Genomic DNA, 23,907 nt, shown 5'->3' with positions numbered 1-23,907 from the left:
TGCTGACATTACACAGTGGAGACCAATCACAGAAATGGGTCCTGGACTAAATTAGCCCCCGGCCTTGGGGATTTCAAGTTTTCTAATCATCGTAACTGTTAAGAACAAAGACTCTGGACTCTGACTCAGGGGTCAAATCCAGGCTCTGGATCTTTCTAGCCAAGTCATCTGGAGCAAGTCGATTGTCCTTTTGGGGCTCAGTTTTCTTACCGATAAAATGGGAATATCTTACCCACATCACAAGATTATCATGACAGTCAAAGGGTGTAACACATGGAAAGCCTGCACAGTGTCTATATATAGAAAGTAAGTGCTCAAAAGTGGAAAACTGTGATTAAGAACTTTCAAAAGTACTTTCACAATAATCAGGACAAAAAGGAAAAATACTCTTTGAAGACACTGTGCTATAAAGAGAATGGATTGTCTATTTTTTAGGAGCCAACAATGCTCATTATTCGATGTCCCGTGGAAGAATATGAAAAGATAGTGCTGGCATTTACAACAGCAGCTGTGGCTCTTACTAGGCCCCAAGGTGGACAGATAGTGGCAGGGCAAGGACACTCAAGCTGATTTTTCTGATAGCTGATCCAAGGAATGAATCTCAAGGGCTCATCTCATTCTCCTCTGCTGGACCCAGAGTGACTGAGTCGGAATCCAAAGGAGCCAAGGTCAAGGTGCCAAGAATAAGATGCCAGTTCCAGTCTGTGAGCCAGTGCTTCCAGGTTTGAAGGAAGGTCAGGGGACACCTGACCGCCACATAGGAGTGAAATGGGTACAGCCACATTGCTCCATGTATCATGCAAAGCTAGAAAGGCATAGCATTTCCTGTGTTGTTTTGATCCTCCTTGTACAACCCAAAGCCAACAGAGGATCTAAATTTCCCCGAATTTCTGCCCTGAGCATGAGACAACTTTTCTCTAAGCTAAATTTGGTTTTAGTTTTGAAGCGCCTGAGATGCACAATTCAAATGGGCCAAGTTCCTGGCTTCTTATATTGATTAAATGATTCCCAATCCTGTGGCTGACTCGGCTTGCCCTTATGTCTGCCCGCTCTTACAATTCTTCATCCATCCGTCATTCAGGAGGTTCCATGAAGAAAGCTCAGGGTTAGTGGTTGGGGAAGCACAAGCTAAGCCATCAGACCTTGGGAACAAAGATAAACTTCTGGTGTAGGGGACAGGGCAATTTATCTGGTTACTGAGAGCAGCAGGGCGGGGACCCTATGGAAAAGAGAGATTTCTAAACTGTGACAGCTCCATTAGCAGGAGATTGGATTCCTGCAAGGAAAAGGACCTTGCTCAGGGGAAGTCTGAACCTGTCTGATTTGATCTGAGATTGTGAGGGCTTGCAGCCCACTCAGGCCTTCTGCCCTGGGCTCAGATCGGTGGACAGCATCCTCACAAAGGTGGCCCACAACTAGGCAGTGTTATGTAGTGGAAAGAGCACTGGACTAGGGGCCAGGAGACCCCAATTCTAGTGCAGGCTCTGCCACTAACTAGCTGTGTGACCTTGGGAAAGTCACCTGATTTCTCTGGGGCAATTGTAAAATGAGGGGTTGGTTGGGTAATCTCTAAGTTCCCCCTCAGAGTGTGATCCAGGGTCCTATTCTATCCCTCTTTGGCCCTGTGCTTCCAGGGACAGAGATGGGAGAAGGGAAGGGGTGGAGGGAGAGGGTGCAGATGGGAGCCCAAGGGTGCTACCAATCAGGACTCCACTTTCTCCTTCTTTTTGCTCTTTTTCAGGAAGGATGGGGTTCTGAATTTCTTCTTCTTTTTGGAGGGAGACTTGGAAGGTGAGCCCTCTGGGGACATGGGGCCGCTGGTGACCGACTCGGTTTTGTCCTTAGAGGTATCAACATCCGTGTCGGCATTGGTGGTCATCTGGCTCAAGCCTTTGCTGAGAATTTCCTCTGTGGTCTGCTCGTCCTCCCTCCCGTTGACCACCACTCCTTCTGGCTGTGTGGTTTCAGGCTCTGTAGTGGCTTTGCTTGTTTCTGTCTTCTTAGCACCTTCTAGAAAAAGATCAAGAGATATGACCCTTAAGATTTCCATCAGGTGAAAGTTTTCATATGGGGTTAACAGAACCATTTCTAGGCAATTCTATAAAAGAAACCTAGAGCAACAGGAGGGACAGGCTGACATCGTAGGGGGAAAGGGTTAGGCAGGGTTCTCACCCAAACCCTGTACCCCCTTCCACACAGCCTGCTCTGGGAACAGGCCCTTGGCAAGTCTGTTACTCTGGGGTCTTGTCTACAAATGTAAACAGGTAATGATGTCCAAACGTGGCAGGGGGCCCAGCTAGGGCCCAGTTGAGAGCTTTTGTAGGACTAAATGAGGGGACAGACCCAGGTGAGGAGAGAGGCTATAGGAAGGAGGAGACCAGTAACACATACAACTCAGTGGAAGAATCTAAGAACTGTTGTAACCGGTTCAGTTTCACCAGTAAAAATATGGAAATTAAAGTTTTTTAAAGCTTTTATTTAAACTCCAGTTAGTTAACATGGAAATTACATGTTTTTATACCCATTTCATTTCCTATACCAGAGAGGAACTTTTGGAAAAATGGGGAATATCTCCCCAGTAGGCAGAGAGGGGAAGACAGAGGGAGAATGGAATTCCTTGAGTGATATGGACCCCATGTTTCCAAGATAAAAGGATTAACCAAAGGGGAAGATGGCTGGTTGGCCCATTCTAGTGGTCACCTGGAGGGAACCTGTTTGGATTGCTGCCATGTTCAAAGCCACAGCTGCTCAGACCAGAAACTAAGCCCCCCTACTGCCCTTTTTCCTCCCTCCCACTCTCTCCCCACCTCGCTTCCACTCAAGCTTTGAAATGCCTGGATGGGGAGGGAGGAGGGGAAATTATAAAACCACAGACTCTGAAAAGTAGAAAGGAATTTACAGATCATCTAGCTCAGCTCCTCCCCATTTTACAGAAATGAAAACTAAGTAGTGAAAGTGAGCAGATTTCAATCTCCTGACATCCAGTTTTTTGTTCTTTTCACTATGTGAAACTGAGAGGAGTGTGTGAATGTATGAGAGCATGTTTGTATGTGTGAATTTGTAAGTGTGTGAATGTGGAGTGAGCTGTGTGAATAAGCATGGGAGTGTGGTGTATGAGTGTGTGGGTGGAGTGTATGAGTTGTGTTGAGTTTGTGTGTGGCCATATGAGTTTGTGAATTAGTGTGTGGGTGTGGTGTGTGAGTGTTGGTGTGTGTGAGTGAGTTGTGTGAGTGAGTTGTGTGAGATCTCACACCACAAGAAGGCACTGGGCATGCTCCCCTCTATAGGAATGTGAGTAATGGGTGAAGTATGACTGGTCTGACTTACAGATGGAATGGGCAGGGAAAGAAGTTTTAGGAAAAAACTAAGGTTCTTGACAGGGGTAAAGACTGGAGAAATGTATGGTTACATGGAACATGGGACAGAGGGGTGTAAATCTGGGGAGAGGTAGAATGGGCTAGTTTGACTATGGGCAAACTCTGGTCTTTCCTAACTTCTGAAATTCTCTGGGCAAGTCAATGTCCTCTTCCAGACGACTCTTGAGGACTGTCTCTCTTTTAGTACCCAACACCTTGACCCCAGCTCCCATCCTTCTACTGCTTGGCCCATGTCCTATCATCATCCAGCTACTAAGTTCTCTAATGCCCTTTACTCCAATGGCCCACACTCCCCTCCCCTCCCACCATGTGTCCCCATGGTCATCACCTGGCAATAGTCTTGAAATCAATACACTCGTCTAAACACAACCTTCTTTCTGTCCATTCTCCTCTCCTCACATCACCTGCCAGTTGGCCTCATCAACTCTCTGGTATGGCTCAAGCCTCTCCTGACATTTGACAATGATCTTGCCCTTCTCTAAATCTATTGCCAATATATCCATTTTACACTTTCATGTGTCATTTACCCTTTTTTTAAGAGGACATAGTTGAGTGTGGTCCCCTCCCACAATGAATCTGGTCTGGCCCCATGGTTCACAGTAACCAACAGAATGATGAGAAACTGCCACCGAGCCAGCCTTAGGCTGAAGACTTAAGAAGGCCTAGAAGTTCCTGCTTTCAGAGTTTGGGGAGCCCTGAGCCACTATGTAATGAAGTCTGACTACCTTGATGGAAACATACATGGAGAGGCCCTACAACCACATAGACAGAGACAGAGACCCAGCCATCCCAGTGTCCCAGCTGACCCCAGCCTTCCAGCTGTCCCTGCCAAGGCACCTGACATAAGAGCGCCATCTTGGAAGTTCCAGTTTAGTCAAGCTCCCAGATGACTGCAGATGCAGCTGACTTGAATGGAACAGAACCATCCAGCTGAGGCTAGTCAACCCACAGAAAAACTAATTTCCATAAAACCAGCTCTTATTATACACCATGATTTAATAATTATCTACTGCTGCATAACAACCTCCACCCCCAAGTTTAGTGGCTTAAAACAGCAAGCCTGTATTCTCTCTCACAATCCCAAGAACATAGTACATAACGAGAACTAATAGATGGAAGCACAGGCCCTTTTGTATTCATTTGCTCATTTTATCCCAATAACAATGCTATGACTTAGGATAGGGCAAGGATTCATGTTAGGCAGCCCCCCATTCTGCAGGGTTTTTAAGTGACTTATTTGAGATGGCGAAATCAGTAAGTGACAGCGATGATCTTCTGATGCTGAATGCAGGGCTATTTCTTGGCAGGCACAGCCAGTGCTCCTGAGAGGTTACTGGGAGATGGAGTCAGCAGGGGCAGGGATCAGGAGCTTGTCAAAGAGAAGGCGATGACAGAGATGACCAGATGTGGAGGAAGAGGGTTTGAAAGTGTCTCCTTCAGGGAGGCTGATGGGGTAGGAGACAGATGAGGAGGGACACGGAGGTGACTCCACACCAGCGCATTTGAGAGCATGGTGACACACAGTAAAAAGCCAGCCCTGATTCAGTGGGTGAGCTACATGTGAAAATGCTCATGTTGATGGGCGTGGGAGGGTCAGCTCTGTCTGCCCTGAGGAGCTGGGCAAGCCATCGGGTAGCGTGGCCATGGCCACCCTGCCCTGCTCCACACTGGTCACCCAAGGCAGCTACAACTCTGGCCTCACCATGCAGGCTCAGCTCTGTCTAAACTACAAGAAGAGTCTTCAGGGAGGATCTTGATTTTTCTAACAATTCAACCAGGTGTGCTCCTCCATGAGGGCACAGATTTGGACCAGATTGGGCAGAAATCATGCTACCAGTGGCAATGATGTCAGGGGTGGGTAAGCAGTTATCCTACCTGTCATACACCCCTCCTTCCACTCTCTGTCCCTCTGAACAGCAGAGGTTGCTCCAAGGGGCTCCCAGGAGCTGAAATGCAATTACTACCCCTTGTCCCACTGCTGCCATAAGCTGCCTCTCCAGCTTGGATTTCTCTCCTGTGGCTGGTGTGCATGCCCTGAGGGATGCTGAAGACATGGTCAGGTCAGGTGCTCTAGGCATCTCTATAAGGCAGTTGATCCTAGGGCCATTCAAGCTCTGGGCCCCAGCCCTAGAAGAGGTCATGGGCTCCTTGGAGGGGCCATTAGGAACAGAGGTGCAGATGTGCTAGTGAGGGCCATAAGCATTCCCCCACAGGGAGTGCCCAGGAGCTGGCCCCACTGTCCTTTCACTGTGCGGACTTGCTGCTTCTGGGTGGTATGCCCCATGTGTGGATGAGTGTGTGTGTGTGTGTGCATGAGTCCATCCTATGTGTGTATATCCTAGAGGGAAGCCTAGCCCATGCATAGCACATGTGGAGTTGGTCATGAACTTTATAGCCAGGAATCCTCCCCAAGTCAGGGTTGCCAAAGAAAAAGCTGGGGAGAAACACATTTCTTTTTGAAGAAGTCCTCCCTCCCCCATTGCAAGTGTTGGAGGGAGTTAGTAAACAGCCTCTCTATACTTACTACAGAGACAAGTATTCAGAATCGGAGGAAACTCCTTTGATGAAGGCACAAATGGGAAGAGAAAGGAAGACATTGTGGAGACAGGTTGATAACACCAGGATAAGACACAATGAACACAAACAGTTAGGGGACATCCACTTGGAGCTCTGGCCACAAGCAGATGGGTTTCCTCTGGCAACACTGGGACTGCACGCAAGGCAGCAATTTGCCTATGGAGGGAGCTCAGAGGATGGAGGATTCTAGCAGCATCCACACATGTGGTCATTCTTTCCAGAACAGGGAAAATCTTAGGGCCCCAGGGGAGGAGTGTTCATGCCCTAGGGTGATTCCAGGAGCTCAATAAAGACACTTTTATGATGTAGGTGGTATAGACCATAATAGCAGTATTATCCACCATATGTATATTATTAATTATAATCACAAACAGATCTTACATTTATTTATTTTTTTTAAAGATGTTATTTATTTATTCATGACAGACAGAGAGAGAGAGAGAGAGAGAGAGGCAGAGGGAGAAGCAGGCTCCCAAGGAGTAGGGAGCCTGATGCGGGACTCGATCCCAGAATCAGGGATCATGACCTGAGCTGAAGGCAGACGCTTAACCATCTGAGCCACCCAGGTGCCCCAGATCTTACATTTAAATGTTTTTATTCTTTCTTTTATTTCTTTTATGTTTTGTATTTCATTCTTTATGTTTTCATCTACAGCTTCCCTTCTATGTGTAAGAACCTTAAAAGGGGAAAATATTGGTAGTCCCATTTGACAGACAAGGAAACTGAGGCACAAAGATGATCTGATTTTCTAAAATTAGCAGTTGAGTTATTATTAGTTAGCAGTTGAATTGGGCCTAGACCTTAGTTCTCTAAACTAGTATCTAATGAAGTGGTTCTCAGCCTGGGCTACACATTAGATTTACCTGGAGAGATCTTAAAACTCCACTGTACTCTTCTCTACCTGATCCCAGAGCATTTAACTGAGAACCACTGGGGATGCTGGGGTGGGACCCAGGCCAGTGTTAGGATTTTTAAAGCTCCCCAGGTAATTCCAATGTATTGAAATTCCAAAGGTTGAGAATAACGTCATCAGCCTTACCTGAGAGCTTGTTGGAAATATACAGTCTCAGGTCCCGCCCCAGACCTACTGCATCAGAATCTTCATTTTAACAAGATCCCAGCGATCCCTACACATATTAAAGTCTGAGCACTGGGCTGGTGCATCTAGAAAGACCCATCAGCCAACCTAGTCTGAATGAGAGGTGAGAAGGCTGTGCGTCAATCATTAACTTACTCATTATTGCTTAGACAGGGACTTAAATTGTAAGATGTGTTGTCACAGCTTGTGGATGAAATAAGCTTAAATCTGCAAACCCCTATTTCAGATTCCCTAGAAATGGCAGAACAGAAAGCTTCTTGGGTAGCAGGCAAGATCTGCTGAAAGGCAGGGTCCCTGGAGTTTGCACATGTGCCCTGCCTTCCATGCAGACCCCTTTCTAAGCTGTGGAGGTGCCTCCTCCCTTCCAGCTGCTCAGTTCCACTCACCGTCTAAAGACTTGGAGGGAGAGACCGCGGGGCTCTTTGTCTCTGACTTCGCTGGACTCTGTGCTGGAGAAGCTGGTGCAGACCTTACAGGTGAGCCAGGCTCCTCTGCAGTGGTTTCTTTCTCTCCTGAAAATACAGAAAACCACCTCAGGATAGGGGTCAAACAGAGGAAAGGTGGGCAGAGAGAGAACATTAAAAAAAAAAAAAAAAGGTTTCTTCCAGCTAGTCCTCATTTCTCCTAGCTGAAGTTAGCTCCTCCCCTGAAACTTTTTTAAATTTCTGCTACATCCGGGGGGAGGCAAATGGGAGGAGTCAGAGTCATATTCTGTTTCCTCCATCCAGGCACATCTGCCAGTGGAATGTTAGCCCTGATGTGGAGCCCAAGACTGCAGGCGTCCCACCCATGATTTGTTGCATGTAGCTAATTTATTGTTTATCTAATTTTCATGTTCAGCCCAAATATCTCTAGGGATATAAAGCACCACATTTTCTATCTACTTTTTCAACTGTCCCATTAGAACTGCAAGCAAGCTAGCAAGGGTTCTTCTAGAGCCTGCTTGTGCCCAGGAAGATGGCTGACTCTGGGTGGGGGGGAGGGGGGTCATGGACGATATCGACCCTGCCCTGAGGGAATGAAAGCCTAGCCCGGTGGACAAAACCAGGAGCTGAATTCTTCAGTGTCTCAGACCCCAAGTGCTCTTGAAACAAAGAGAAGGGCCAGCTCAAAGTGGAGAGGGGGGTGGAGAGGGACAGAGAGGGCTTTTTTAGCTGGAAGGGGGGCTTGAGATGGAAGTTCTCGGATCAGGCTAGCCTAGAAGGGAAACCGTGCCAGGAAGGGACAAAGGCATGAATGAGAGCATACAAGCTATCATGAATATGCATATCTGGGAGTCAACATGGAGAGATGGGCTGGACTGAAGATTTTGAAATAAAAAAGGAATAAGGAAAAGACCAGAGGTAGCTGGTGGGAGTTTTCGTTGCCAGGCTAAAAGGTTTATACTGGATCTGATAGATTAATAGTAATTATCACTATTATAATTCTCTTATCACAGCTAATGTTTATCTGACCTAAGCCATACTTACAGGCCCTATTCTAAGCACTCTATAAGGATTAACTCTTTTAAACCCAGGTGAGAGGCTCAGACAAGGTCATGGCAGCACGGCATCACCATTAGGCACTGAGCCATGAGGACCATTACGTAAGTAATAGCATTATGCTGGTAAGAATGTGACTTGGTTGATGGGGCAGGAAGGGCAAACTGAGAATATGACAGAGGAGAGAGAGAAGTGAAGGCTGAACATGAAGGTGAGGCAAGGCTAGACAGAGCCCTGAGGGCCCTGCCAGGTGGGGGGGCGTGGCTCCCAGGGCCACTGGCGGGAGTGAGTCTTGCTGGTTGCTCTGCTGCCCCTCTGGGTGCCCCCAGCTCTCCCTTCCCCCTGGGCGACCCGGGGTTATTTACCGTCAAGTTCTAGTTTCTTCCTCTCCACCTCCTTCTTGTATTCCTCCAGCTCCTGGTCAGTGAGTTGGCTGAAGGGGTTGGGCACGGTCTCCTCTGAGTCGTCTTTGGTATCTGCATTGCCCTTGGACATCAGCTGGCTCTCTGTAGACTGAAAGTTAACCACAGAGTGTGTGTTGCTCTCTGAATGCCGCAGCTGGGGCCCAGGCCCGAGCTTCCTTTCAGACTCATGTGGCTGCCAGTGGTCTTGCTAGGGACAGCATGGCATGCAGCTCCTTGGAAACAGCTCAGGGCCTTGGGGTAGGGGTTGTTCATTCCTTCCCATGGCTACCTCACCCCCAGACCTGGGTTCTTTGCAACTGCCTGGATAAATGCAGGGAGTCCACCCTCTGCCCCAGAAATAAAATCGAAGGATGCTCCCAAGCAGAAGGAAGACATACGTTTATTGCAACCCCTCCTGTGGATGCTTGCAAGCCATCACTACGCAAATACAGTCAACAGCCCAAAGTCAGTTAGCCAAAAGCCAGCAAGCAAAGCATTGGCTCAAGCCCGCTTTATGCCAGCCATTCCCCACCATGCCCTCCTCCCACCCCCAACAGGTGCACAAGCCACAGCACACAGCAGGAAGTCAAATGCAAAACACACAATGGCTTCAGCGTTCTCAGTCCAAACTGTTAGTCCTGTTTTGCACATAGTCATAAATTACAAGGGGCCAAGGTCCTGAATCTCGGATCTTCAACCTGCCTGTACTGCAGGTCCCTGGGGGACATTGGCAAAATCCCTGGGAGACTTTGTGGAGCCCCTGGCTCTGGGGAGCTCACCAGCTGGACCTTGTGTGAGCTTCAGAAGTCCTTTGACCCCTCTAGCCCATGACAGAGTCTAAAATTCAGACCCCATAGCCCTTTTTCCTAATTTGGCATCCTCATCTTGACCTTTGCGAATGCACTGCTCTGAAGCTGAGGAGGAGACAAAGAGCATGAAACTCAGGGGAGGTGAGCCCAGAGCAGCTGGCCCACACCACACACTCTAGGCCGCCTTTCCTGGCCCCCCCGATCCTCTGATGATGGGCCCATGGGCATCTTCCGAAAGAGAAGCAGCATTGGCCTATCTTAAGGAATCAGTGTTCAAAAGAGAATCCAAGACCAGGATCTCAAGAAGAGGGACTCCAAGGAGAACACTTGGTATAAATGGCAGAGTTTTTAACAGTTTTGCTCACTGTACTGAACTTCTGCCACCCCCACCCCAGGATCATGGGGTATTTCTGTTCTTGGCCCTGTGGCACTTTTGGTGTTCCTCATCGTGGCTACTGGCGGTGGGTGACAATGTGGTACAATGACATAACCTTCATACTTCCCTGCATGGGCACCCACCTTGTGGGCTGCAGCCTGATCTAAATGATCTCAGTTCACTCTGCAGAGAGGAACAGTTCCTGTATCTCGCCCCTTCTTACCGCTAAGGAATATGCCATGCCCGTTGCTACTTGCCATAAGTAGCAGTGATTTTCAACACAAGCCAGAATTCTGATTTTCACCCCTTTTGCTAAGCACTAGACAAACACTGTCCTATCTCAGGCATGGAAACAATTTTATACTTTGTAACTCTATGTGGGTTTGTGTGGGCAACTAACGGCCCGAATGGAGCACCAGTCCTTATATACATGCCTCCCCTCTGCGAGCCCATGAGCATCTTCCCAGAGCTACGGCCTGGTGATGCCATATCCACACACAGAGGCCAGAAGTGCTCAGAGCAGGCAGGCCTGGAGCAGCTGGGAGCTGCCCGCCGCACTCCTGTGATGCCCACTTTTCAGGAGAGCAATAGAGGGCAGAGTGGAGTTCCATGGGTGAAGCATGGAAGTCAGCATCACTCCTGGGGCAGGCTGGGCTGCTGCACCCCCGCCCGGTACCCACAGGGGGCAATTGCACACTGTCCCTGGTCCTCACAGCATCCGTCCTGCAGCAAGAGCACCAGTGCCCAAGATCACAGGGGACGGTGGGCACGAGGACTCAGGGGTCCTGTTGCCTAGCCCCAGGCACTGAAGACCCAGAAGGCAAACACGTTTCCCCTCCAGACAGGGGCAGCTTCTGCTGTACCGGGCTTCGACTCTTCTCAGCGATGACACTCGCCAGGAGCTGGGACTGAGGCCCTGCCGACTTCACGTCTTGTCGGTTTTGTTCTCGAATCTGTGTGGCAAGGGAAGGGGAGAGTGAGCTAGCTGTTGAGCATCAGGGTATGGAGTTTGGGAGGGGGCACTTGGAGGGCATCCTGATGTCTCGTGTGCCCTGTGACTAGGGTCTACAAAGGTCCTCCAGTGGGGCGGGGGCCTGCCTCCCCTATTTCTAACACAGTGTGTCCTCTAAGAGACAGTCTCCATGTGTGCTTCAGAGTGAATTAGTTTATGTAAAATACTGGATTCTCATGAACTCTGAGGAGGTAACTAAGAGGTGAAGAGTGAAACGAGGCACAGTAGATCCTTGAGGGAGGGCCTCACATTTTACTGAAGCCCCTGAGAAATGTCTTGACTATCACAGATTTTGGGGGCCACCCCACAGCCATTGAATCGGAGTCTCTCCTTGCAGAGGAACAAGGGATTTGACCTGGGCATCTGCATTTTAAATCAGCACTGCAGAAGGTCCTTGAACCATACATTAAATCACTGTTCTGTGAGTATACTTGACCTTTTGGAGGTGGTCTACTACAACCTAAGTTTTCAAAGTAACATGAGAAATGTGAGTGAGTGAACTATAAAGCAAATGTTGAGAGAGAAATATAAAGGATTTTGAAATTCTGAAAATGAGCTGAAAGGAAAATAGCATAAAATTCATAAAAACGCAATTTATGGGCAGGTTTCTTAGACATATCTAACGTCACAAGCAAGCACTTCTTTATGTACGAGGGTTATTTAGGACCACGTAAGTATAGCGTTAGCACGGTGCTAGAGAATGGCCCGTATATGGTAGTTTCCTTCCCCTAAGAGGAATCTGGGTTTTTGATACGACAGGTACATCCTGGGAACTCAGCTCATATTTGTGGGAAGAGATGGCAAGAGAAGCAGCTCCCACCTTACCTTGTTCCGCATGTCCAGCACTTCTTGGGGGTCGGTATAGAGAGGCACAAATTGGTTTGGGTTTTCAATCCGTATCGGCATGCCACTGCTGGATTTTTCCACCTCGTCAGCCTTCATCCACTGAACACACACAAGGTCAGGTGGGTAAGGCAAAGGAATAAAGTCACCATGTCCTCCCCTATGGCCCACCCCTGAGATCTGGGCCAACCGGTCCATGTGCAAGGTCAGCAAGCCTATAGAGAGATGTTCTCTCTTCTAGGGCCTCCTTGAGGTCTGTCTCCCAGAACAGAGATGGGGAACAAATGACCTGCTTGCCAAAGAAGGCCCCCAGGTCAATAGTCAGCTGTAAAGAGTGCTGGAGAGTAGGGCTCATAACCTTGACAACCAATTTGACAAACAGGCAGCCACTTGGCCTTTAGCATCAGATGACTTACTGATTTTCAATTTTATTTATTTATTTAGAGGGAGAAAGAAAGAGAGAGCCGGGGGAAGGGGAGAGAGAGACTCTTAAGCCGACTCCACTCCGAGCATGCATAGCCCAACACAGAGCTCAATCTCACAACCCTGAGATCATGACCTGAGCCGAAATCAAGAGTCTGATGTTTAACCAACAGAGCCACCCAAGTGCCCTGACTTATTGATTTTAATTTGCAGGGCTTCATCGTTTTTTGTTTTTTGTTTTTAATGAAGAGCTATTCTACTTGCCTTCAGCTACTTAAATGTTAATGAAAAATCAGTTAAGAGTTGTGTGTGTATGCACACTGGTGTGTGTGTGTGTGTGTGAGAGAGAGAGAGAGAGAGAGAAAACGAGAAGAGGTGTGGGGAGGGAGAAGACAACTTAATCGAAATTCATATCCCACCCATCTTCTGGGTTTGCATCAGATGAACAATCCAAATGTTGGATGCCCATGAACTTCCCAGCCCTGTATATGGGGGAGAAGAAGCAAAAACCAATTGTTCCTAGATTTTGTGCTGCTGAGAGTGAGGTCCAGCCACCCCCTGGAGAAATCTGCTCTTTGGGCCCCAAACCTCAGTGCAGAGGTGCAAGAAACAGGTGATCAGAGGTTCTGCGGGCACAAGCAGCTGCTCCTAGATGCCCAATAGGAAGCTCTAAAGGGAAACTGTAATATCCCAGCCCATGGGATATTTGTTCTGTTCCCCTTTTAAATTAAGCTGCTTAACCCACAGATATAGCCATGCACCCTCCCCCCACCCCAATCTCCTCCTTACTGTGGTCTTGGGCCGGGGGCTGCCCATGCTCCTCTGAACCTCATCAGCCACATTGACCCGCAGGTAGGTGTTGGGCGTGTTGAGCCATCGGGTCTTCTCCTTCTGCTGCTTCTGGGCATGCTGCCGCAGGGCGGGCACCGGGGCGCCGTCCTCCTCAAACACGAAGGCTGTGACAGTGGCTGGGATCTCCACCTCACTTTTGTGTTTGGTTTTCTCTTGAACAAAGGGGTAGCGGTACGTGTAGCCTGTTCTGTAACCCTAAAACAGACAGAAACAGAACCACTTACTGTGGGAAACATGGCCTCCATGCACATATCTCACACACCCTTTGCCCTCTTCTTTCTGAAGGACTTAGTTTAACCCAAAATCTCCATAACACAATGCTGCTCCTTTGATGTGTTTCAGAATTGTTCCCTTCTCCTGGTCCCCCAACGCCCTCTTTCCTTCACCCTAACAAGCCCTCTGATCAGAGCTGAGAAAAGCCCTAGAACATTGTGGACCAGACAGACAGGTCTCTTTACCCTAACAGTGTTCCAGTTTTCCATCTACTCCAGGGGTTCTCAGCCCTGGCTGCATGCTGGGATCCCTTGGGGGCTTTAAAAATGCTGGTACTTGTGCCCACCTCAGAGCTGCTGATTTCAGTGGACAATGTCTGGGCTGCAGGATTTTTAAAATCTTGCCAGCTGATTCTAACAGTCAACCCTCATTTTCTTGACTCCAAGTCTTCTAAGCCATTTCTTTCTTGGAACCCTGAAATCTGACTCACGAACATCCCTGTCTCCTAAGCAGGACCATGTCCCACAGAGGTAGAAATGGCTCCTGCTTGGTGAGAACATTCAGTCATCTTGAGAGCTCCTCATGTGATTCCTTCTTGGCTTTGCCTATCTTCTTCTTATTTTTTTTAAATTAAAGAGGCATTAAAATATTTTTCCGATTATAAAGAAAATACAGACCTATCTAGAAAAATCAGGCAATATGGAAAAGCATAAGAAAGAAGTGGGTTTTATTAAAAAATCTCATCCCCAGAGATAACCACTAAAAATCTTTCTGGTCATCTCTGTAAGCATATATATATGTGCATGTATGTAAGTATATACATAATACATAACTATAGAATATATATGTTATATATATGTGTTCTATAATTATATATATAAAACAGTATATAAATGGGACCATACTGCATAAGCAACTTTACAAGCTGCTTTTCTAGTTTATTGATGTGATTTAGAGATTTTTTTTCACATTATTGAACCTATAAACACACAGAAACCTTTATTTTTTTATGATTTAGTAAAAAGTAATTGATAGCACTGACACTTTGTCATTTTAAAAATATTATAGGGACGCCTGGGTGGCTCAGATGGTTGAGCGTCTGCCTTCGGCTCAGGTCACGATCCCAGGGTCCTGGGATCGAGTCTCGCATCGGGCTCCCTGCTAGGCGGGAAGCCTGCTTCTCCCTCTGCCGCTGCCTCTATCTCTCTCTCTGACTCTCATGAATAAATAAATAATTAAAAAAATAATAAAATAAAATAAAATATTATAAACAACCGTGAAATAAGTATATTTATACAGTTTTCTTTAGGCAATTAAAGATTCTCTCCTAGAATAAAAATTACTGGGTCAAGGGGTATACATTAAAAGTTTTCATGTATTTATTATCTTCCCAAAATGTTGAACCAATTTATACTTCTACCAATTGTGCTGGAGTTCCCAGTTCTCACCTCCCTCCCATCTGCTGAATATTGCTGAGGTTTAAAAAAAAAAAAACAACTTTGGCCATCAGAAGGGTTAAAAGTAAAATCCTCCAACTTTTTAAATTCTTTTTTTTATTACTAGTAAAACTAGATATTTTTAATGGCCACTTGAATCTCTTCCTTTGTAAACTGCTTGTGTTCTTGGTTTGTTTTTCTATTGAGATGTTTACTGTTTTCACATTGATTCATAATACCGCTTTCTACATTAAGGATATTAATTTTTTGAATGTCACAGATGTTGCAATATTTTCCTCCATAGTTTGTCTTTCAGCTTTGTTTATGATGGGAGAGATAGTTTATAAAAATATACATTTTCAATTTTAATATAATCATATCTGTCAATATTTGTTAGACTTTCTCACCATACTTGACAAGTTCTTTCCCAACACAAGAGCATCAAAAATATAAATCTGTTTTTTAATATCTATATGAATTTACTTTTTATGTTCAAATTTTTGATAAATTAGGAATTCATCTTGTTTTTTTTTTTAAGATTTTATTTATTTATTTGAGATAGAGAGTGAGAGAGCACAAGCAGGGGGAAGGGAGGAGGGAGAGGGAGAACCAGGCTCCCTGCTAAGCAGGGAGCCCGATGCGGGGCTCGATCCCAGGACTCTGAGATCATGACCTGAGCTGAAGGCAGACGCTTAACTGACTGAGCCACCCAGGAGCCCTGTGGAATTCATCTTGTCGAAAGGAATGATCCACCTTATTTATTTCCCAAAGGGCTAGCACTCAATCTTTCTCCCACTGCTTTATAAGATGCCTAGTTGCCCTGTGGTAAGTTCCCATACATTTAGGGTCTATTTCTGGATTCTCTAAGCTGTCCTACTGATTCACCTGTTCATTCTGCACTAGTGCTCCTCTGTTTAGTTGCTGAAGATTTTTCATGCTTTACCATGTGATGGGACAAGTATCTCTAATTACTCTTCTTTTTATAGGATTTTCCTAGCCATTCTGAATTTCACTTGGAAAAACATTTTTGCTAAGTCCTTCTGTGCTCCCCTATTATTGAAGGAATTACACTGAGTTTATTAATTTGGAAGAGCAACCTCTTAACCCTATGGGATTTTCTAACCAAGAGGAAATTGTGGCTCTTAAGTTCAGGTTTTCTCTGACGTCTATTTTTTTTTTTTTAAGATTTTATTTATTTATTTATTTATTTATTTATTTATTTATTTATTTATTTATTTATTTATTTTTTATTCATGAGAGACAGAGCGAGAGAGAAAGGCAGAAGGAGAAACAGGCTCCCAAGGAGCAGGGAGCCTGATGCGGGACTCGATCCCAGGACCCTGAGATCATGACCTGAGCCGAAGGCAGATGCCCAACCATCTGAGCCACCCAGGCGCCCCAAGATTTTATTTATTTTTTTGACAGAGAGAGACATAGCGAGAGCAGGAACACAAGCAGGGGGAGTGGGAGAGAGAGAAGCAGGCCTCCCGCAGAGCAGGGAGCCCGAAGTGGGACTCGATCTCAGGACCCTGGGACCATGACCTGAGCCGAAGGCAGACGCTTAACGACTGAGCCACCCAGGCGCCCGTCTCTGACGTCTATTGATAAACTATTATGGTTTTCTTTAAATCAGTTCTGCTTAATGTTTTATGTTCTTTCTGCATTTGCAAATAGGGCTATTTTCTCCCATTACTGTATTTTCAAATATATTATTATATGTTAAGATGCAAAAAAAGCTACTAATTTTTAAATATATTTTCATAACTGACTACTTTAAAATGCACTCATTATTTCTAATATTTTTTCTTAGTTGGCTCTTTGGGATTTTATAGGCATGTAACCATACTGTCTATATAGAATAGTAATTTTGTTTCCTTTTCAATATTTATTTTTATGCCTCACCACCTTAGATTGAGTTCCAGTATTATTCCAGAACAATATTAAAAGTGCTGACAGAAAGAATCATTGTTCTGTTTCAAAATTTAATGGAAATACTTCTAGTGTTACCAGTATATTGGCTCTTGTTTTGAGAAAAAAATTACTTTAATCATGTTAAATAAGTGTCCTCCTGTCTTAACAGCTATTATTTTTATAAACTGATACTATATTTTTATCAAATGACTTTGGTATTTATTAAAATGACCAAAAGGTTTTTAACCCTTTGACTCACTAATATCATGAAATATATTTAAAAGATTTATAATAGGGGTGCCTGGGTGGCTCAGTCGGTTAAGCATCTGCCTTTGGCTCAGGTCATGATCCCAGGGTTCTGGGATCGAGCCCCACATTGGGTTCCCTGTTCATTGGGGAGACTGCTTCGCCCTCTCCCTCTGCCTGCCACTCCCCCTGCTTGTGCTCTCTCTCTCTAATAAATAAATAAAATCTTTAAAAAAAAAAGATTTATAATATTAAACCATCCTTGAATACTAGGAGTGAGCCTTCGCTTGTTATTATGTATTATTATTCTAATGTTATGCTGGATACTACCTGCTAGTTTTCATGTAGCATTTTTCATCAACTCAAAGCAAGATTGGTCTGAATGTGTTATAACTGTTACAGTTTCATGTTCCACTTTCACTCTCTGAAACAGTTTAAATGGCAGAAGAATTGTCTGTTTCTTGGGGCACCTTGGGGCTCAGTCAGTTAAGCATCTGCCTTCAGCTCAGGTCATGATCCTGGGGTCCTGGGATATTGGGGTCCTAGGATCAAGCCCTACATCAGGCTCCTTGCTCAGCGGAGAGTCTGCTTCTCCCTCTCCCTCTACTTGCCTCACACCCTGCTTGTGCCCTCTCTCTGTCTCTCTCAAATAAATAAATAAAATCTTAAAAAAAAAGAATTGTGTGTTTCTTAAAGATTTGAAAGAATTCCTGTATGAAACTGTCTGGCTCTGGTGCTTTATTTAGGCATGGATTACTCAGCACATGAATGTTAACAGGAATTGTATTTTCAAGGTGGATTGTGTTTTTCATCATTATAAAGTGACCCTCACAGTCAGCCTGGTAATAAGGTAAGGATGGTTTGGAGGGACTGGAGGCAAGGAGAAAAAGATTAATTATTCCAGTGATCTGGACACAATAAAGAGGGTCCAAGGGAGTAGCAGTCAGGAGGGGAACATGAATCAGATATAGAAACGGTCCAAAGATAGGTTTCATCTTTCACTTCTCCGAGCAATCGAAGAAGTTATGTTCTCTTCCTGCAACTAGCTCTTCATTGTGCATACTTTGCTCTTGTTCTCCAACTGTCTCCTATTTATATGTCCTATCATCAACTAGATTGTTAGATTTTGTATCCTTTAAAGCCCACCCCTAGACACATACCAGTTAACTCCTTACAGGATTGATTCATTCAATCATTATGACAGGATATTGTTAGAATGTTGCTCAGCAGAATAAGGAAATGAGAGTATTACATGGTTTCTACATTAAAGTCACGAGATACCAAGGCAGAACTAACTAGAAAAGAGTGAACTGAGCCACAATATAAGATGGCATTGACAGCCTTTAGAACGGGGTGGTAAAGGCCATCATTTAAGAAAACTCAACTACGATTAGAATGACCACAAATTCTGAGTCAGTTGCCAATCAATGAGGCTTTAACAGCCTCATGATGCTGCGATTCCCATGTCCACCTACTGCATCCCCCCCTTACTGGTTACAGGGGGCTGAGTCTCAACCGACTCACCAGGTTGTCCAGCATCCTCATGAGGGCCTCAAACTCGTGCTCCCCCAGCCGGCTCTTCTGCATAGGCCCGAAGGTGCTCCCTGCCCACTGCACGGAGCCCACTTCGTGGGGTCGGTGCTTCTCCTGCTCCAGGAGGATGAGGTTCTCCGCTCCCCCGGCGCCGGACAGGGCGGAGACCTGCAGCAAAGAGCAGAAAGACCTCAGTGTGCGTGCATGTATGTGTGTGTGCACACATGTCTAGAAATGTGAGCTGTATTTGGCTTTTTCCCTCCCAGAGGAAAAGCTGCTCCAGAGTTACTGGGCACGTACCCACTTCCAGGGAAAGAGGTCTTAGCAGTTTCTTTCTTAATGCTAGTTCTTAGAGACTATAGAAGAGGAGGAAGCAGCAAGTGTTAAACCTCCAGAATAAAGCAATGCAGAGGACTGAAAAGTTACCTGGATACAGACCAACCTCAATTTGTGACTATTTCTGGGGAAGGTGGGGGTTGAGGTCAGGAAGGGTTCCAAAGGGGACTTCAGTTCTTGTCTATAATATTTTATTGCTTCAAGAGGAAAAGATCTGAAGTAAAAAGGCTTTTACTTTTTAAATCTGAGTGGTGAGTAGTGGGTGTATATTATTCTTCTGCATCTTTCTGTGTGTTTGAAATCTCTCTCCCTGTGTAATACACAGCCGGGCCCTGTAAAGGGAGATGCAGCTTCCCCAGTGCACTTGGAGTAGTTGCCCCACTGTCCAGGCTCCATGGCAAGGGGACAGAACAAGTGGCTACAGGCAATGGACTCTGAGTATTAGGGCAAGAGGTGTGTGTATACAGCAGGCGATTTTAGGATGATCCTAGAAGACATTTATTAATCTAACCAATCTCCTTATTTTCTAATTCCATATCCATATAATGGTACCTTCTGTCCACTCCCTGAATCCAGCACTCAGATATAATTGGCTATGATTTGGCATAACCAATGATTCAGCAACAGTGAGAGAGGATGGTTTCCCAGTCGTCTCAGTGGGAAGCCAGGTGTTCTGTGCTGCAATCTGATTAATATTTGATATCTCCTGTAAGCCTACTTATTACAGGAGAATGATCCGATTACATAAACTTCCAGTGTTCCAGTTTTTACTGAAAAGGAAAGGATGCAATTTAGCTTGCTGGCCAACATGAGTCCGTGAACCTGTGAGGATCCGGCACACACCCTGGAGTGTGTTGGATTCACCAGTGTAACAAATGCCTCCTATGGGACTTCCTGGAGGTCAGCCAGGCCACCTTTGCAAGGGTGAAGAGGAGGAAGCAAGAATACTCATTTTCCATACCCTCTTCATCCGAGGCATGCGTCCAGTTGAAGGCTCCATTTTTATCTGGCAAAGATGGAGACTTTAATAGTCGTTTATTAAATCACTTAGCCAGCAAGCTAAATTGCATCCACCAAAGCTAAGGGTCCTTGTCCAATATCCCTGGAGATAGTCAGCTCCGTGCCTAGGGAGGCAGCCTACTATACTGTGGTCCAAATGTTAGAAGGGTTACAGTGAGTTGGCGTAGATTACACGAAGTGCAAATCCACCTTTTTGTTATGCTCATTCACCAGTTCCGGTTCTGGCCTCTGTTGCCATATTTTCTAATGCTGAAGTCCCTCACACGTACACAGGCTGAGCGTGTGGGCATGCACTCTCAAAGGCAGTGAATCCCAGCCAGTAGATCAATTACCTGGTTCATCCCAGATCCCCATCTGGCCAAGGCAGGGCTCCAGCCCTTGCGACCCTGGAACCCTGACTTGGAGTGCTGACTGTCAGCTGATCTTTCCCACCGACCTTCATTTCCCCCCGAGGCAGTGCAACGTAGTGTTTAAGGACATGGATGCGGACACAGGCTGCCTGGGTTTGAATCCTGGCTTTGCCACTTACTCGCTGTGTAATTTGGGGCAGCTATTTACCCTCTCTGGGCCTGTTTTCTCATCTGTAAAATGAAAAAAATAGTAGTATCTACCTCGTGAGCATTATGGAAGGTAATACTTGTAAAGCACCTAGAATAGTACCTGGGGCATAGAGTGCCACATCAATGTTTATGATCAAAAAATTCCGAGGTTTTACTATGAAAGAAACAATGTGCCTAGTCATTCATGGAGGAAAGAACTGCCCATATCCTTACAAGAACTGTGCCTCCTCCCACCTCCCCCTTCCCCCATTAGTTTCCATGGCGATGGGTAGCAGATGGAGAAGAATTGCCTGAGCTTCTTCCCATCTGCCTGTAAGCAGAGCAGGGAGCTGCCTCTCTCAGCTGGGGATGACCCAGTTTCCTAGAACCCTAAACCAATGGAGAGCACTGTCCCCAGAAGAATGGACTAGGCTTTTAGCCTTGAACCACTAAAATGACCACAGCCACATTCGTTTGCCAAGATCATTGAGGGAGAAAAGTTAGCCCACGATGAAAATAGAACCTCAGTGCTGGCTGTTCAAGCAGAAATGAGCTGCCCAGGGGCTACCATCCCAACAGCATCTGCAGACCACTGGCCCATGGGGTCGCGCATGCCCTAAACCACCCACACCTCTGGTCTAATCTGGCCTGTTCTGCTTCCACACCCTCTAGCTTCCTTTCTCTCTCTAGAAGCCTCCCTGCTCCACGAGCTGAAAAAAAAGCCACTGGAGGTTTTCTGGAGGTTATTTGCTTCTATCGCCTGATGCACTTTAACAAGGTCACATGGCAGTCCTGACGGAAAAGAAAGTGACAGCAGATAGGGCCGAGAGAAGCTGCGGGGGCTGTTGGGGCCAGTGGCTGGCAACTCTGTGCTTTCATCTCCCCAGCTGCTAGACGGCCATCCTGCCTTTGGTTAAACTGTACGGAGGCCATTTTTCAGCGTGTAGCCTGGGACAGGTCTTTACCACATGATGGGGACACATGGGCATCTCTCTCCATTCGTTTCCAGGCCATGCTGTCTTTGCAAAATGGTACGAACTATTTTCTCATGGAAACCTCTTCTTCAGAAGGAAGATGGGGAACTCGTTAGAGCACAGATATGGGGAAAAGAAAGTGGGCATATCAGAGGCTCTGCCAGGTTCTAACATCAGTCAGGGGTCAGAGCTCAGGGCCAGCATCTCTGGTTGGGGCTGCATCAGGAAGGAACTGCCTTGACCCTGGTTCTACCTTCTCCACCTTCTGTTATGACCACCGCTGTCTGGGGGGATGGGGCAGTCTCATACCACTTCTAACACCTCTTCATCACTGTCTTAACAACTGTCCTCTCAACATAGTCATTTAAAAACCCTTGAGAAAGGTGCCACTTGCAGAACCTCCACTAGCAATGCCTCTGGGATTATCCCATTCTTTCCCCTGTCCCCCAGCTGCCAAGACAAAGGCAGGCATTCCGCCTGGGGCGCTGCTCTGCCCAGACCAGCCAGGAGAGGGCAGACAGGACACCAAAGGACCTTGCGAAGAGCTGACTCATCCTGGAGCAGTTAGTCTTCCCTTCTGTCAACTGAGTCCTAAAAATACCATCAGCAACACCTCTCCTTATCTGAAAGGCCCCATCCTCACAAGGATCCCATAGGCCCCCCCTTGTCCAGATGAGGAAAGCAAGTCCCTGACCCAAAGACACATATCCCAGAGCTGGAAAGGATGGAGTCCATTCAGTTTGCAAGGCCCCCCTACTCACCCCTGACAGCTTGCCACACTGAAAGGAGCATGTGTTTGGCTTATGTAACACCACCTTGTTATCTGGCAAAACTATAGGATTTGTGTTTTCCTATTGCTTTTCCACCAATTCCTTTAGGGGTCTCATGATCACTGACAATCCCCACCCACCCTCCACCCCACCCCCTACTAGTTAGGAGAACCTTACGATGGGCTCCCTGGACATTACGTTGGGGGTTCCCTGGTGTTCAGGCTTGCCATGTCTAACTTCACCCCTTTCTGGGCTGGACCATGTTCATGGTCTTTGCAAACTACACCCTCCAGACAAAAAGAGAAAAGACCCACTTACGAGGTGGTGTCTATTTGCCATAGCTAGATGTAACAGTTATACCCCAGGTAATATGTGAGCATGGTAAGAACTTTTATATCCCCTATTACGGTTTCTCCCACTTTCCGATTGATGGGCCTAGGCAGCTCCCTGTCCTGGTCACTGACCCCCAAGAGGTAGATACTGGTTGTTAGGCAACAGTGATAAATATTTTAAAGCTACAAAACTGATTCTAAGTGCGAAACTTTAGAAGGATAAGGTGGTGCCAAGGCAGGGAAGAAATAGGGCAAGGCTTTTAGATGGCTGGCTCCCAGGACTCCTTAAATCATGGCCAGTGCGGACTCCGTCAGAGCCACGCTAGGGCCCACTCCCCAGAGGAACTTGCTCACCTGTATCTCACACGCAGCCTGCAGGTGGAAGACCTTATAAAACGCCTCCTCCACGGTGTCACCTAGAGCAACCACTCCATGATTTCTTAGCACCAGGATCTGCATAGGAGCAAACGGCCAATTAAAACTTCAAGCCTTTTAAACTTTAGTGAAGGAGAGATTTTTCATTTACTCCAAATCAGTTTCCATATCCAGTCCCAAAGCATGCCCCCAACTCCTTGTTCATTCTCCCCGTGCAAACACCCCAATGCTACCCCGGATGTGATTTTAACCCTAAGCATCCTCTCTAAAAAATAGAAAATGCTTTTTAAAACGGAGACTAGAGAGCTTGGTGGATTTCTTTGGGCAATACCTGGATTTTTAGGCCTCGGAGGGCTTTGAAGTCTGAAAAACTGGTGTCTGTGTTAAAGTGAATGAAATTACTTTGTGTCCAATAGGAGGGTCTAACCTCAAAAGCAATCTCTTGCTCCTGTGACTTAGTTGACTTGGAAATCAAAACCCAAGGGGGTGGCTCTCTGAGGGGTGGCTCTGCAGAAACAGGTGCGTCATGTCACCTCTCTGGACCTCAAGTCTCTTCTCCATGAACTCAGCGATGCCCTGGTAGCTCTAAGACCCTCCACTTCTGTGAAGGAGGCCATAGTGACCTTCTACTCTTAACTCTCTGGTTTTGCAGAAGAGGAAACAGAAGCCTAAAGAAAGTGAAAGCCTCCCAGCTAATCAAGGGCAGAATCGGAACTAGAGCCCAGGTGTTCTCACCGTTGGTGCAACGTTTGTGACTCAGCCAGGGGCAGGCAGACAAAAGGGGGTGGGGGAAAGAAACAGAAATGAACTTATACAGAGCCTGACTCCCTAGAGTTCAGATGCAGAAACTGTTTCTTGGTTGGTTTTTTCCTCATGAACTCTCTGAAACCAGACGATGCCCACCTAGCAGGAGGGACACAGATCCATGTGTAGGATGTGTCCTTGCAGACGTGGGCTGAGGCCTAGTGG

General features: G+C 46.4%; 1 protein-coding gene across 1 annotated transcript in view; it reads right to left on the bottom strand.

Moving 5' to 3' along the window:
- Positions 1-1,382: 1,382 nt before the first annotated feature.
- Positions 1,383-23,907, bottom strand: part of ADD2 (adducin 2) — a 93,071-nt gene continuing 70,546 nt past the window's right edge. Inside the window, exons 10-17 of the mRNA XM_035001351.1 lie at positions 22,918-23,016; positions 18,584-18,760; positions 13,191-13,448; positions 11,961-12,080; positions 10,987-11,076; positions 8,900-9,047; positions 7,440-7,565; positions 1,383-2,010 (exon numbers count right to left, since the gene is read on the bottom strand). Coding sequence (XP_034857242.1) covers positions 1,703-2,010; positions 7,440-7,565; positions 8,900-9,047; positions 10,987-11,076; positions 11,961-12,080; positions 13,191-13,448; positions 18,584-18,760; positions 22,918-23,016 — 1,326 coding nt within the window. The 3' untranslated portion in view covers positions 1,383-1,702. The remainder of the gene's footprint in view (positions 2,011-7,439; positions 7,566-8,899; positions 9,048-10,986; positions 11,077-11,960; positions 12,081-13,190; positions 13,449-18,583; positions 18,761-22,917; positions 23,017-23,907) is intronic.

Source organism: Mirounga leonina, unplaced genomic scaffold (assembly GCF_011800145.1).
Source record: "Mirounga leonina isolate KUSES-001 unplaced genomic scaffold, KU_Mleo_1.0 Mir_125, whole genome shotgun sequence".
Taxonomy (NCBI): Eukaryota; Metazoa; Chordata; class Mammalia; order Carnivora; family Phocidae; genus Mirounga; species Mirounga leonina.
This window is presented reverse-complemented; position numbering and strand designations above follow the sequence as displayed.